Here is a 15,631-nt window from a genome sequence, read left to right as displayed (position 1 = left end):
ATTTGAACTGATTGTCCTGAAAAGGAATGTCAGAATGTTTGAAACTGTCAAATGTATATATCTATGGTCAAGAATTAGGAGGTGATAAGCAAAACAAAGTTGTTAAATTTTGTTACAGTAATTTTTATTTCAAAATGATTTTCAATATTGTTTTATATTATCTTTTCAATAATCAAAGTTGTAGATAAATATCAATTTATATTTGGAAATTAAAGTCAGTGACATAACTGAGGTTCATTAAAGTACAGTAAATATAGGTATTTTTTTGTGTCAGAGCAATTTATCTTAAAGGATGTGGAAATTGACAGAAATAGAATGAATGGCAAGACATCTGTTCATAAATCCACGGGCTTTGGCTCTCTCTTTAGTAACTTATGAATTCTGATTCAGACTCTATTAAGAAAAAACATAAATGATTTACACCCTTTGTTTATTTCTCCTGATAACAGTTTAAGTTTCTTTTAGTTTTGCATTTGCCACTTGATTTTGGACTTGATGGTAAAAAAAGAGGGTTAAATTGGATTTAGTCTTGATGATTCTGGTTCATGTGGAGTTAGTGTCAGTGGTCTTGAAAAAAAAAATAGGGAGCACTGGAAAATCAAGTTCTGGTGATCTAAATATTACTATTTAGGTTTTGTGTATAAAAAGTATTGATTCATAAGTTGTATTTAAATATTCCCTGGTGACAGTCTCTTTTTTCAACTTCAGCAGACAGCACTAACATAGGAAGAGGGGCTAAATATAGTAGCCATGCCTTTGGAAATTTAGCATTTGGTTTGGGGACATCTGGTCAAAAGGAACTGGAAATCAGTTGAGCTGACTGGAGTGAAATTAGCAGTGGGGGATCTGCTGGGGGTAAATCCATAGATTTTAGATGCCTATGACGTAGGTATTCCAACTGAAACTCATTCCAGAAAAATTTGAAATTGGTTAAATTAATTAATTGGTTAAAATACTTTTGAATATCTCTGTTGGTGATAACTCTGGAAATTTAGATTCCAGTTTAGGTTGACAGGGTTTTGGAATCAATGAACTTAGAGGGGATAGTTTGAGTGGCAGTACATCTGTTGGGGCTGGATTTAAAGGCTTTGGATCTGTTGTCATTAGCTGTGGTATTCCAATAAAGACTCATTCTGGAAAATTTTAGGTTAATTAATTTAAGCAGTGGAAGCTCTTTTCTTAAAATAACATTTCACAACAACGTGATTGACAAAGATTAAATTTTCATAACATTTTGATTTTTTCATCAGTTGGAACAGGGTCTTTTGGTTGGGAAGTTGGAGCTGGAAGAGACAATGCTGCATTTGCTTTTGGAGAATCTGATTCAAGTTCATTTGGTGACAGCAGCTTTAGTAGAAAAACAGTTGAAGGAGATCAAGTGCCTAGGTCTGGAAGATCCATTTCCAGTGACCTAGGTATTGATATATCATTTTTGTGCATGCAAGTTTCTGAATCATAGAATGTTTTCAGTATGCTCTGTGACAATCATTTTGTATTCTACAGGTGACACCAGTTTGAGAAGTGGTGATACCTTTGTTGGTGATAGCTCTGGAAATTTGGAACCTGGTTTAGGGTCTTCTGGTCAACAGGGATTGAAAATCGATGAACTTGAAAAGGATAGCTTGAGTGACAGTGCATCTGTTGGGGCTGGATTTAAAGATCTTGGATCTGATGTTAGTAGCTCAGGTATTCCAATCAAGACTCATTCTGGAAAATTTTAAGTTAATTAAATTAAGTGGTAGAAACACTTTCATTTAAATAATATCTTACAACAAATTAGTTATTAAAGATTAAATTTTAATAACGTCTTGATTTGTTTTTTCATCAGTTGAAACAGGGTCTTTTGGTTGGGAAGTTGGAGCTGGAAGTGTCGATGCTGCATATGATTTTGGAGCTTCCAGTTCAAGTTCATTTGGTGACAGTGACTTTAGTAGCAAAACAGTTGAAGGAAATCGAGTGGTTAGATCTGAAGGATCCATTTCCAGTGACCTAGGTATTGATATCTCATTTTTGCAAGTATGAATTTCTGAATCATAAAATATTCTCAATAAACTCTGTGACAACCATTTTATATTCTGCAGGTGACACCAGCTTGAGAAGTGTTAGTAACTATGTTGGTAATAGCTCTGAAAATCTGGAGTCCGATTTAGGGTCTTCTGGTCAACGGGAATTGGAAATCAATGAACTTGGAGGGGATGGCTTGAGTGGCAGTGCATCTGTTGAGGATGAACGCAAAGGCTTTGGCTCTGATGCCAGTAGTTCAGGTATCCTCTCAGTCTCCTTCCTGAGAAATCCAGTTGAGTTCCAAATATTTATTATTTTGTTTAATAATATTTTGATTTTTCTGCTAGCTCAAAAGCCTGAATCTTTTTTATTTTGGACTTGAAGTAAAGAGTTTTGGAAAAAAAGCTTCTGAACCATAACATTTATTAAATATATTCTGGTGACAAAGTTTTGATATACTAGTAGCAGTACTGGTGTAAGAAGTGGGGATGAACAAGTAGTGATAATTTTGGAAATTTGGGCTTGATGCTTGACCTTTTGGTGAAAAGGAATTTGGAGGCAGCAGACTGATAGAATGGGGTGGCAATGTCCATTGGGCCTGGATCCATGAATCCAGGACCAACGTCCATGACTCGGGCATTCCACTAACCTGGATTCTTTCAGTAAAATTGAAACGCATTTCAAAATTTCATTATTTTTTAAAATAACATTTTAATTTTTCCACTAGAGGGAAGGACTTCTAGCTTTAGAAATGGAGAAAAGAAGGGCTGAACTAAATTTGGTTTTGGAGATTCTGGTTCAGACTGATTTGGTGACAGTGATTGTAGTGGTATAGACTGATAGAAATGGAGTAGGTGGTTCTTTGGGCTCTAGTTCTATTGCTATAGGTTTTGATGGTTAATGTCTTTGCATAGAATAATTCTAAATCATGATATGCTTTGAAATAATTCTTTTGACCATCATTTTGTATTTGGGAAGAATGCAAGAAATGAGGCAGAATATTTTAGTGGCATTTCTGAAGCTTCAGGATTCAGTTTGGAGTCATCTGGCCAATAGGGATTTGGAGTCAGTAAATTGGTAGGAATGGAAGAGTAGTGATGGATCTGCCGGGGCTGAATACTCGAGTCCTGGATCTGAAGTCAGTGGCTCAGATATCTTAACCTGGATTCTACTCCCAAGGAATCCAAATTAATTGCTTCCTTCTTTATTTCTTTAATCACATCTTGATTTTCCATTAGGAGGAAACATTTGGTCTTCTAATTCTGGAAGTGGTGAAGGAAACAAGGGTGCAGCTGGACTTGGTGTTGGTACCTCGGGACCAAACATATCTGATGAAACTGGCGTTAGTGGTACAGGTACCTGTGATGCTGGAAAAGATGTTATTGGATCTGGTTCCCCTGACTTGAGAATTGAGGTTTATTTCTGTTAATTAAAAAGTCAGGATTCTAACATAAATTATAAAGAAATAGTGAAAATCTTAACTTTTCTTGATAAAATATAAAAAGCAATGCAAAGTCCTAAAATGATGAAATATCTTTAGATGATATCAGATAAAAGCAATTTAATATGTTGGTGTGGAATGTGGAACTAGTTTTGTGGTTGTGAATATACTGGTGTGGAATAGTTTTTGTTGCCTTTATGTGAAATTGATTTGGAGTTGCATAAGTAGAAGAGTGGCAGTTGATTTGTTGGGCTTGAACTTTGTATTTTGCATCTGGCCTTAATGGCTAAAGTATTTTTTAACAGGTCCATTCCTGAGAAGAGTAAATAAGATCCATCCTTGTTGAAAATCTCATGAAATTTATTATTTCCACTTAATGGAGGCATGAGATTAAATCGTATTGAAATTTGTGTTGCACATTGTTAAAGTAACACTTAATATGCTATGGGAACTATTTTGATGAAGTTAGCAGTGAGTATCTGAAAGTACAATTCATACTTAGAACTCAAATTTGGGATTAACATCTTTTTAAAAAATGAAATATAATTACCAAAAAATATAGTGTGGTGTAGTAATGGTTGGCTTCAGCTAGAGCCAACTATTAATGAATTTCGTCATACATAAATAATTTTATTTTGGGTTGTTCTTAATCTTTGGACACACATTTTGGGGTCAAAACTTCAGTGAAACTCAGATATTTGAAATCTTTCAATATTTATTGTCGCTGATTTTGCTTAAGTACAGTTGATACAATGGTTAAAGAGACACTGAAATTCTGAACCCCAGACCTGCTGCCATTAGCCTAGGTATTCAAATTTATTAGGTTTTGTTTCTGAGAAATGTACTAAGAGGTAATTATCTTTATCTTTCTATTGTGGAGTGGTTGCCCATTTGAGATTTTTCTGCTATTTGGATGTCAGTTTTCAACTGCTTTCAATTTTCCAAATTAGATGATAGACTTCTATTAATTAATAGTCTTCCCAGTAGCATACCTAATGCTAGTAAATCTAGTGCTTTTGAAATGGCAGGCTCTGGATCTCTTGACGTTAATGTCTCTTGACATTAGACATCTTGAGATTGAACATCTCAGTTCATCTAGATTAGTAATTTTAATACTTCTAGTTTCTCTGAATGCTGAATCCTTTATGCACTTGACATTTTGAAACGGTACCTACATTTCCCAAGTGTGAAAGAATTCACAGTGAGAGTAAGTTTGAAATTGGAAAAGCAGACTTGGAACTCTGTTTATACAACCCTTTTCTCTTTCCCTGAACAAGCTTTAAGCAATTGATTGGAATAAATTAATTTGATATCAGTTCACTTAGTAGTGAGGCTTATAATTTTGTTAATCCAGCAGGTTGTTGAGTTGATAAAATTTTTTTTCTTATATAGCATCATGTGGTTCTAAGTCTGCTATCATCACCACTGATGAATTTAGATCTTTGATTTATATATCAGATTTTAAAATATACTTTTCATATTTTACCAAATAAAATTACAAAGAGAAATGGCCTAATCATTTTGTATTAATTAGGTATCACAAGTTCATCTTACTACAGTACGTCTGGATCACTCAGCACTCCAGGTAGTTTGACTTTTAACGCTCAGTTTTTAAAATGTATTTATAAGATGTTCTCTTGATTATTGATTTGCTGGAACTTGATATTATTATATGTTTCTCATGCAATATTGAACTTCTAAGTGCTTATTCTCTTTGAATACCATAATCTAGATGACCAAGTGGATATTTGAAACAAGTTTTGAATAAGAAACATTCAATTGTATCTTCAGTACAGTTCAGTTCAGTTCAGTCTCTCAGTCGTGTCCGACTCTTTGCGACCTCATGAATTGCAGCACGCCAGGCCTCCCTGTCCATCACCAACTCCCGGAGTTTACCCAAACACATGTCCATCGAGTTGGTGATGCCATCCAGCCATCTCATCCTCTGTCATCCCCTTCTCCTCCTGCCCCCAATCCTACCCACCATTAGGGTCTTTTCCAATGAGTCAACTCTTCACATGTGGTGGCCAAAGTATTGGAGTTTCAGCTTCAACATCAGTCCTTCCAATAAACACCCAGGACTGATCTCCTTTAGGATGGACTGGTTGGATCTCCTTGCAGTCCAAGGGACTCTCAAGAGTTTTCTCCAACACCACAGTTCAAAAGCATCAATTCTTCAGTGCTCAGCTTTCTTCACCGTCCAACTCTCACATCCATACATGACTACTGGAAAAACCATAGCTTTGACTAGATGGACCTTTGTTGGCAAAGTAATGTCTCTGCTTTTGAATATGCTATTTAGGTTGGTCATAACTTTCCTTCCAAGGAGTAAGCATCTTTTTTTAATTTTTTTTATTTTTATTTTTTATTTTTTTAATAAATTTATTTATTTTAGTTTTGGGCTAATTACTTTACAATATTGTAGTGGTTTTTGCCATACATTGACATGAATCAGCCATGGGTTTGCATGTGTTCCCCATCCTGAACCCCCCTCCCACCTCCCTCCCCATCCCATCCCTCTGGGTCATCCCACTGCCCCAGCCCTGAGCATCCGTCTCATGCATCGAACCTGGAATGGTGTTCTGCTTCACATATGATAATATATATGTTTCAATGCTATTCTCTCAGAATGTCCCACCCTCACATTCTCCCTCAGAGTCCATAAGACTGTTTATGCATCTGTGTCTCTTATTCTGTCTCACATATAGGGTTATCGTTACCATCTTTCAAATTCCATATATATGCGTTAGTATACTGTACTGGTGTTTTAGTAAGCGTCTTTTAATTTCATGGCTGCAGTCACCATCTGCAGTGATTTTGGATCCCCCCAAAATAAAGTCTGACACTGTTTCCACTGTTTCCCCATCTGTTTGCCATGAAGTGATGGGACCAGATGCCATGATCTTAGTTTTCTGAATGTTGAGCTTTAAGCCAACTTTTTCACTCTCCTCTTTCACTTTCATCAATAAGCTTTTTAGTTCCTCTTCACTTTCTGCCATAAGGGTGGTGTCATCTGAATATCTGAGGTCATTGATATTTCTCTCGGCACTCTTGATTCCAGCTTGTGCTTCATCCAGCCCAGCATTTCTCATGATGTACTCTGCATATTAGTTAAATAAGCAGGGTGACAATATACAGCCTTGATGTACTCCTTTTCCTATTTGGAACCAGTCTGTTGTTCCATGTCCAGTTCTAACTGTTGCTTCCTGACCTGCATACAGGTTTCTCAAGAGGCAGTTGTATCTTAACAGATCCTAAATAAAACAACACAACCTCCCATTTATCATTTTAGATATAGTATTTAAAGGTTGATTTTATAAATAAATTCAGGATTTAATCTATTTTCATATAACTTGAGTAAGACAGCCTATAATAAAGAGAAATGGCCTCAAGATATACAATAAGTGGTATTGTGAAAAATATTTTAAAATTCTATCAAAGTATTCACCTTTTAAAATTGTTGCTGTATTGTGTTGCTTGCTTTTAGACCTTACTCTAAGATTTCATATGTTTACTTGGTCGCATATAAAAGTGTCAGTGCATTGGAAATAAAGGATTATGGGAAACCAAGTTTCAAGGTTATGAATTTTCCCTTTGATCAGGATAATTGATTTTTTAATATATGAATAATTGAGTTACTAGTATTAGACAGTAGAATTGTTTAATAAATCTATCTTGGACCTGTTTGGGTAGTATCTTCCAATAAAAATAGGCTACCAAGTTCTACTTTTGAAGTTGAAAAAATAATTCTGTTAGGGATGCAGCATATGTTATTAACTGCCCATGACCCAAAATGAATAAACTGTTAATGACGTCTGAACATACTGTAGCTGATTGCTACAAGAAAAAATATGGGCTTCAGAGATAATCATGCATATGATTTTGGCAAATCATAGTGTCACAGAATGAAATTATATATTTAGGATATAAAACCCACTGGATGGTCTTCAATACCAATTTTTAAATTCCCATGTAGAAGACCAAATATCCTATATATTTAAAACCAATACATATTAGAAATTTAAGTAATCTGTTCATTATGTTGAATAGAAAAAGGATCCCATATTCCAGAAGCAACGCCGAAATACTCAGAAACAAATGCAATTATTGGTAAGTTAATAGATTTATTTCGAATTTGTATACATATTTATATGCCCATTAGCCAGTACCTAATGAGATTTCAAAGCAAAGAAAATTTGAAACTAGTTTAAAAAATTTTCCCATCATCTATCTGTTTTATACGCCCAGACACACCACACATAAGATAAACACACAGACACACACACATATATATATATACACATATATATGTATATAGAGAATATACTTATTTACACTTATTTAATATTTTTTCACATTTTAGTTAATTTTTAAAATTTATTTTTTAATTGTGACACATCCAATATTAATGGTAACCCACTCAGACAACATTAGAAAGATTATCTCTACAAAAAGCGAAACAAACAAGCAAACAGACCGCAGCTTCCCTCCGTATATCCTTCCCACAGTAGAGACCCTTCCCTTTCCCACTGGAAAACAAGATTTTTTCTTCTTTTGTTTTAGCAGGAATAGCCAACTTTCAGTATTTCCAAGAATTGAGGTATTACTTTTAACAGATTTTGTAGTATGTAGGAAAGAAAATTACAGATTTAAGATGGATGTGAGAATAGTACCTTTCAGTGAATTTTTTTCTTGGTACATAAACACTTAAAAAATAAAAACTGGAAGCTACACTAATTGTTCTAAATAATAATGAATGTTTTACCCTAAATATTTTGTAGGTGAAGCTTCTACTTGGGGCAAAGGAGCATATAAAGCTTTCAACGGCCGTGTTTTTTCCTTTGAGTCTTCATGCACATATACTTTCTGCCGTCACTGTGTTGAATCTGGAGGAGATTTCAATATTGAGATCAAACGAAGCAATGATAGTGAGATTGAAAAAATAACAGTTATAATTGACAACAATGATGTCTCTATCTTTGGTGATATACTTTTAGTTAATGGTGAAAGGTAAATATCATAGTGTTTTGAATAGAGTATGTAGAATAATTTGAAGTAACCTGAGCAAAAAAGGGGGGAAAAAAGGTTGATAGCGGATGATATACTACTCTTTTCCTATTTTGGTGCTCATACTGACATTTAGAAAAAAATCTTGTTACATATGTAAGACTGCTGTATATGAGATTTATTCCTATAACAAGATGGGAAAAAAAAAGAGTAGTTCTGTTGTTTGACTGTTTTGAGTCTAGATTTGGGGCAATATGCATATTCAACAAAACTGTTAATAGAATATTTCAACTTTCATTTGTATGTTTAATGCTAAATAAAAATTTGAGGTTTCACAATACGCTGAAACTTAGGCTATTATTTTTAGAAGTAGCAATTTATGTTTGGAAGGGATGACGTATTTGGATGCTTTTCAGGATAAGAAAATGAGGTATGAGAGGCTACTTATGAACATTTCAAATTATTTAATCATTTTATTCTTATAACGAACCAGTTTCTTCTTGTTCATTTCTCCAGAGTCCCAAAGATTTATTCATTGTTTCTTAAAAGTCTTTCCAATATCAGAAAAAAGTCATTGTGTCCCTTCTGAAATGACTAGAAAAACCTTTAATATTTACCAGCAGTATCATTTATGATACTAAATATAGAAACATGAATTATCAGAAAAATTTTGATGCAATAATACTGTTCTTATCTTTTATATTTAACTGTATTTTATACTTTTCAGTGTGCAGATACCTTATAACAATAAGTTGATTCACATTAAAAAATATGGAGAACATAATGTTCTGAATAGTCGTAGAGGAATCCTGTCTTTAATGTGGGACAAAAACAACAAACTCTCAGTAAGTCCACCTATGATTTTCTTATAGTCCTGTTCATTTTGTTCTTTACTTTCAGTTATAAAAATAATATAATACAAGGAAAATAAGAGATAAGGTTTACTGAGACATCTGTATGTATCAAGGACTGTACTAAGCGTAATCTAATATTTAAAATACCTTGAAGTACATAATATTAATAATCTTATTTTACAGATAATGGGACTCAGGAAATTCAGGATAATAAAAGTTAAATAATCTAACCAAAGACATAGTCAGTAAGAGGTGAAGTCAGGTCTTTGCAAATTCTAAATTCAGATCATTTAGAAAAGACTCTGTGATATATTACTAAGTAACCAGCTTAGGTAAAATTGAACATGAAGAGGCTCTGTCTTTCCATTTGTTTAAATTTTGTCTTGAGATATTTTCAATATTTTATAAACATACATGTAATTTTTTTAAAGCTCACTCTTCACAAGCAGTATCCAACTTGTGGTCTTTGTGGTAACTTCAACAGCACTCCAGGTAAGATTTCAATGCATTTTGTCTAAGAAAACTCCCTCCCAAAAGGAAATTACAATTATTTGATTTTGGATAAATCTAAAGCTAGCAATTTCCCTTTGTATAAAGAATTATTAATTGTTAAAATATATGTTTATATTGTCAAGTCTATATTTATCTTGAAAATAATGCACATATATAATTAATATCTTGAAGTTAACATTGCTTTCTTTTTAAGGAGATGATATCAATGAGCACATTGCCGATAGTAAAATTCCTGATGATTGTTCCAAAGCTGTTAGTAAGAGCTATGAGGTTTGTGAAGATGGAGTGCAGGTAATAAACTCATATTTCATCTAATAGCAGACTTCAGCAATATTCCCTTTGGTTTCAGTTTAAATAGCCAACATTCTCTTCTTAACGCACAGACCTTATTTTTAGAATTCTGCAACTGCTTCTTCTCCAATGTCCGTATGGTCTGTTTCTCAGCTTTATAGTCTAGCTGTAGATGCTTAAATATGTATTTTTTCCCTAAAACATTATGATACTTACTATATATTATTATAATAATTCTAATTTCCTTTGAACAGTGTTTTAGTTGGCCTGTAAACTGACATGCTTCACCTTTCCATAATTATCTCAGTGGGGACTGGCTTGACTTTTACAGTTTAGAAATTCTGTAGTGTGTTTTTAAGAACTACTTTTCTGCTCTCTCTCCCTTACTTTTTCCTCAGACAGCCAGTCTGAATTGTTATCTCCAGTATACTTTATCTTCTTTTTGAAAAAGTTACAGATCCTTTTTTGACTACATCACTTGAAAATATTCATCATTTTATTTGAATTTTCTGCACTTAACATGATTCTCTGAATGTTGAATTTGGTAGATTGCATTCATTTGATGATCAAAGGAATTTTCACATATACTTATTTCAATCTAGAAATAAAATTCTCAAGATCAAGATATGTATGAATTGTATAGGTAGAAGAAACAAGTTTTATTGACAATGGATGTTGTATTTATAACATCTTGTCAGCTTCTATAGAAGCAAATTAAGCCATAATGTTATATAAGATCATCTGCTATCTTACTTGTGAAATGTTCCTTGATCTTTGCAGTTAGAATTACTTTCTCTTTTCTCTTTTACCCTATGCCAGTCATTAGAATTTATGATCTATAAAAATGCCTCATGTTTTTCTCACATGTTTCCTATGAGATTATGAGCTCTGTAGTAGTATTATGTTTACTGTTGTGGTAGTTGCACAGTGTGTGAGAATTTACTCCTGGTTGCTCAAATGTGTTAGCTGAATAAGTAGATGAAGTTATATTAAAGACTACGTAAGAGACATTGTGTTAAGCCTAGAGATTACAAAGTTCTAGTTTTTGCTCTAAAGGAGCCTGTTACCTAGTGAGAAAGATACACAAAGAATAATACTGAGTTTGCCAAAAAGTTCATTTGGATTTTTTTGTAACATCTTACAGAAAAGCTCGAACAAACTTTTTAGCCAACCAAAGTTCATTGATCAAAAAAAAAAAAAGAAGTCTTTGAGATTTCATTTCACTTAATTTTATACCTTATTTGGAGAATGCTATCAGTTGTCCTGGGGATTACTTGGTGGAAATTGTGTGTTTGCTTGCTAGTAGCTTTTGTATTTTTCTGAAAACAAACATAATTAAAATAGAAAACAGCTATGTGTTAATTAAAGCATGTTAAAATTTTTAAAAAAAATTTTTAAAAACTTTTTTGCTTGACAGTAATGTCTTTATTTCCTTAACCAACGTGAGAACAAATATGCTGTTTCCGGAGCAGCTCACATGACCCCCAACAAGAAAGCCCAGAATCAGTCTATTTTATCTGTTTGCTCATCAAATATCATATAAGCAGACGGACAGCTAAAGGGCTAATACCCTTCTGTTTGTTGTGGTTTCAATCATCCACTATTCCAGTCTCTGGCATGGACAATCTTTTCTTTTCTCATATTTTCCATTTTCTTGAGTTCTGAACTTCATGTCACCTTTAGAGAAATTTTGGATGAAATTAGGTACAATTTTTAAGTCACTACATATTATCAGAGGTGATGTTTTCACTTAGCAGTCACTGTAGGAACTGTAATAATTCAAAACTCCCCATTTCAATCAGTGTTCAAGAACTTTCCCTGTCGAAGCTACAGGATATTGTACAAACGCCTCCCCTCTGAACTTATCTTTCCCTAAATACTCCTTTGATCCCTCATTTTTCTGTTGTTTTAATAAAACTTCATGCTTTATTTTTCAGTACTGTAACAAAATTATTGGAACTTATTTTGAGAAATGTGGAAAGGTTAGCACTTTATCCAGTGACTACAAAATGATCTGCATTGATGAGTATTGCCAAAATAGAGACAAAACATCCACATGTGACACTTACTCAGAATTGTCCCGCCTCTGTGGCTCAGATGGTCCTGGCACCTTTGAATCCTGGAGAGATGATCCTGATGTGGTTTGTGGTAGGTTTGAAATGTATTGTAGATTTAATGTATTGTTGATTTAAGTGTATTAAATCAAGAAGATTCTATAGCATTTAAAGTTGAGCTGTGTCTCAAAGTAATTTTCTCAAATACCTGTAACACCTGGAATGAACCTCATGGGTGAAAGAAAGGTCTTGTCTCTGACATGTACTTGTGAAGAAATTGAGGTCCATTTTTGTGGAGTGACTTGTCATAAGTGCTTTGTGTTAAGATATAATTAGGGACTTTATAGACTTTATAATTAGTAAAAGTCACTGGGAAAAATAAATAATTTTGTGAAACTCTGTAAAATGTCCATAAAAATAACCAGAAATTTATCAAAAGTATGTTGACTTTTGGTAAGTCAACACGGTAAGTATTTTCTTTCAGAAAATTAGAAAATCTAAATGAGTTTCATATAAATCTAAATATACTTTTCATTTATACTTAGTTCAATCTTTATAAATTAAAATATAAATAGAATATCAATGTCAAAGTAAGGTAAAATGATACTATGTAATATAAATTTTCTTCAAATTAAATATTGTATCATAAAGTAATGCATAGGAAGTTGGCATAATTTAGTTACTGAGTATCTTTAAAAATTAACCTATATCTTGAAATTTAGGCTCCTACTCTAAAAGATCCTCATTAGAATGTTATATATTTATCACATTTGTTTTCCTCTGATTTCTATGTATGCATATTTCTATATTTCTCCAGAAAAACCTATTTGCCCAGAAAAACATATCCACAAAGAATGTGGTCCCTCAAATCCTGCAACTTGTTCTAACGTGGCTCCTTTTCAAGACACTGAATGTGTGAGTGGCTGCACCTGCCCAGAAGGTAAAACATTTGAAAATGAAGTTACACAGTCATAATGAGATCTTATTTCTAACAAGATATTTATTAAATAAATTATTACCTATTCATAATCTATCCTTCTAACATACAGGAAGGGAGGGGTAGAGATACTTTTAAAGTTAATGTGCATTTCTATCTCTATAATACTACACAGATGATCTCCTAGTCCTCTGCTGGGCTCAACAGGACTACTCTGTGGCTCTGAAAGTTATCTATACCCTCACCAGTTTTCAAATTTCTTAAATAGAAATTATCATTTTAAGTGTATGTTTACACTTGAAAAAACAAGCTCAAAAGTAACTTCTCAATACACTGAGAATTTACTGATGTTTGTATAGTATTGAGATTAATCTTATATAATGCACTCTAGGTTATCTATTGGATGATATTGGAGAGAAAGGGAGATGTGTGTTGAAGTCTGACTGTCCCTGTGAATCTAGTGGAAAGGTATATCAGTCAGGAGAAGTCCGCGAAGGTTCTTGTGGTTCTCTGTGGTATGTGTGCACCTTTTGTTTATATTTTATTGATAATGAAGTAATACTAATATATTAGCGTAACTTGAAATAATTCCCTAAATCCACACTTAAACTTTTCAGAAACAAAATTCAACCTCTTGGCATTTTCTTTCATTTTTTGAGGAATTTTTGTGTGTTTCATGTAAAATATATTAGATTTCTGTGTATCTTTAAAAGATGTTTTTAGGAACTGAAATGGTGTTTTGAATAGTAAACCAATTGGTGGTTGCAAAACAGAGGAAAGAATAATACAAAATTATGGTTATAATAATGAAACAATAATTATGCTAATTTTCAAGAATATTTTTAAAATATACAATTACAAACAACCATTTTCAATTAATTTTTATATGAGCTTACATTGGTGAAGCTAAATTTGATTGAGAGTGGGTTTTAATGTGTCAGAGATAGTGTAGATTATTTCTCTTTTAGTTGAATAACTTGATTCTTACTTTTAAGTTCAGGAACAAAATGCTGACCAGAAAGCTTTCGTTATCCCTCATTATGACTTTTCTCTGGAACTCAACATATCTGCAGGAATTCAAGGGACCTTCTAGAAAAGTACTTTGTCCTTGTGGGGAAATAATCTGACTCAATCAAAACTAATGTATCATTTTTACTGTAACATTTTCTCAGTAAATAAGCAATGTACTGTTAGTCTGATAATAATATATTAATAATAATTATGGAAAACAAGAGCTATAATTTATTGAATGTGTATAGCTATGCTATATTTCAAGAGAAATATAATGTGAGTCACAAATATGATCTGCATATATAATTTAAAATTTTCACTTGATTATTTTTAAAAAGCAAAAAGAAACAAACAAGTGGAATTAATTATAATCACGTGCTTTACATATGGGCTTCCCTTGTGGCTCAGTTATAAAGAACCTATCTGCCAATGTAGGAGACGCAGGTTTGATCCCTGGGTCAGGAAGAGTCCCTGGAGAAGGAAACTACAATCCAGCCTAGTATACTTTCCTGGGAAATCCCACGGACAGACGAGCCTGGTGGGCTACAGTCCACGAGGTTGCAAGAGTCAGGCATGACTTAGCAACTAAACAACACAACTTTCCATATGCAAAATATTAATATTATAATTTCAGCATAAAATTATTATGAAGTGTTGAGAGAATTTACCATCTTTTTCAGTATTAATTCTTAGAAGTCTATGTGTATTTTACATTTACAGAAGATCTCATTCTGGCCTGACAAGCCACATTCCACATAATCAATAGCTATATGTCTCTTTATGACTTCTCTAGTTGCTCAGACAGTAGAGAATCTGTCTGCAATGTGGGAGACCATACTATACTGGGCAGAGCAGGCAGAAGTTATTATTTTGTTCAATGGAATTAGAGTTTCCCTGGTGACTCAGTGGTAAAGAATCGCCTGCAATGCAGGTGGTGTGGAGACATGGATTCAGTCCTTGGGTTACAAAGATCTCCTGGAGGAGGAAATAGCAACCCACTCCAATAATCTTGCCTGGAAATATCCCATGGATAGAGGAGCCTGGCAGACTATAGGCCATAGGGTCACAAAGAGTCAAACATGACTGAGAGACTATAAAATAGTACAAAACAAATTACTAATATACCATCAGCTGAAAGACATTTTATCAAGGCTGAGATGTTGGGAGGGGAATGAAGATGGTGTAATAAAACTTAACTAGATGTCTTAGTTTAAGTTGTGATTTTTTTTCATGTTGTATTATTTATCATAAAGAAAATGTAATTGATGACCTTTTCATAACCATTGCATTTTAACAGCACATGCCAAGAAGCAAAGTGGTCTTGCACTGAAACATTATGCCCTGGAAGATGTAAGATAGAAGGAAGTTTGATTACCACCTTTGATGGCGTTAAATACAACCATCCTGGAAACTGCCATTTTTTGGCCATCCATGTATGTAATAGTCTGCAACACTTGAGAAAACTGATATAGACACCAAGCTTTTTGTTACTAGTTTAAAACACAATTTTCATCTTTAT

General features: G+C 33.4%; 1 protein-coding gene across 1 annotated transcript in view; it reads left to right on the top strand.

Annotated features, from left to right (window-relative positions):
* The first annotated feature begins 34 nt into the window (after positions 1-34).
* MUC19 (mucin 19, oligomeric) overlaps positions 35-15,631 on the top strand; it is a 158,284-nt gene continuing 142,687 nt past the window's right edge. The window contains 18 exon segments of the mRNA XM_081590500.1: positions 35-53; positions 709-815; positions 1,086-1,099; positions 1,216-1,415; positions 1,504-1,686; positions 1,829-1,993; positions 2,082-2,264; positions 3,243-3,290; positions 4,980-5,030; positions 7,496-7,555; positions 8,227-8,455; positions 9,180-9,297; positions 9,738-9,798; positions 10,013-10,110; positions 12,048-12,258; positions 12,982-13,104; positions 13,493-13,616; positions 15,410-15,545. Coding sequence (XP_081446626.1) covers positions 35-53; positions 709-815; positions 1,086-1,099; positions 1,216-1,415; positions 1,504-1,686; positions 1,829-1,993; positions 2,082-2,264; positions 3,243-3,290; positions 4,980-5,030; positions 7,496-7,555; positions 8,227-8,455; positions 9,180-9,297; positions 9,738-9,798; positions 10,013-10,110; positions 12,048-12,258; positions 12,982-13,104; positions 13,493-13,616; positions 15,410-15,545 — 2,130 coding nt within the window.

Source organism: Giraffa tippelskirchi, chromosome 4 (genome assembly GCF_054371585.1).
Source record: "Giraffa tippelskirchi isolate mGirTip1 chromosome 4, T2T-mGirTip1v1.2.pri, whole genome shotgun sequence".
Taxonomy (NCBI): domain Eukaryota; kingdom Metazoa; phylum Chordata; class Mammalia; order Artiodactyla; family Giraffidae; genus Giraffa; species Giraffa tippelskirchi.
The sequence above is the reverse complement of the archived record's forward strand: the minus strand, read 5'-3'. Positions and strand labels throughout refer to the sequence as shown.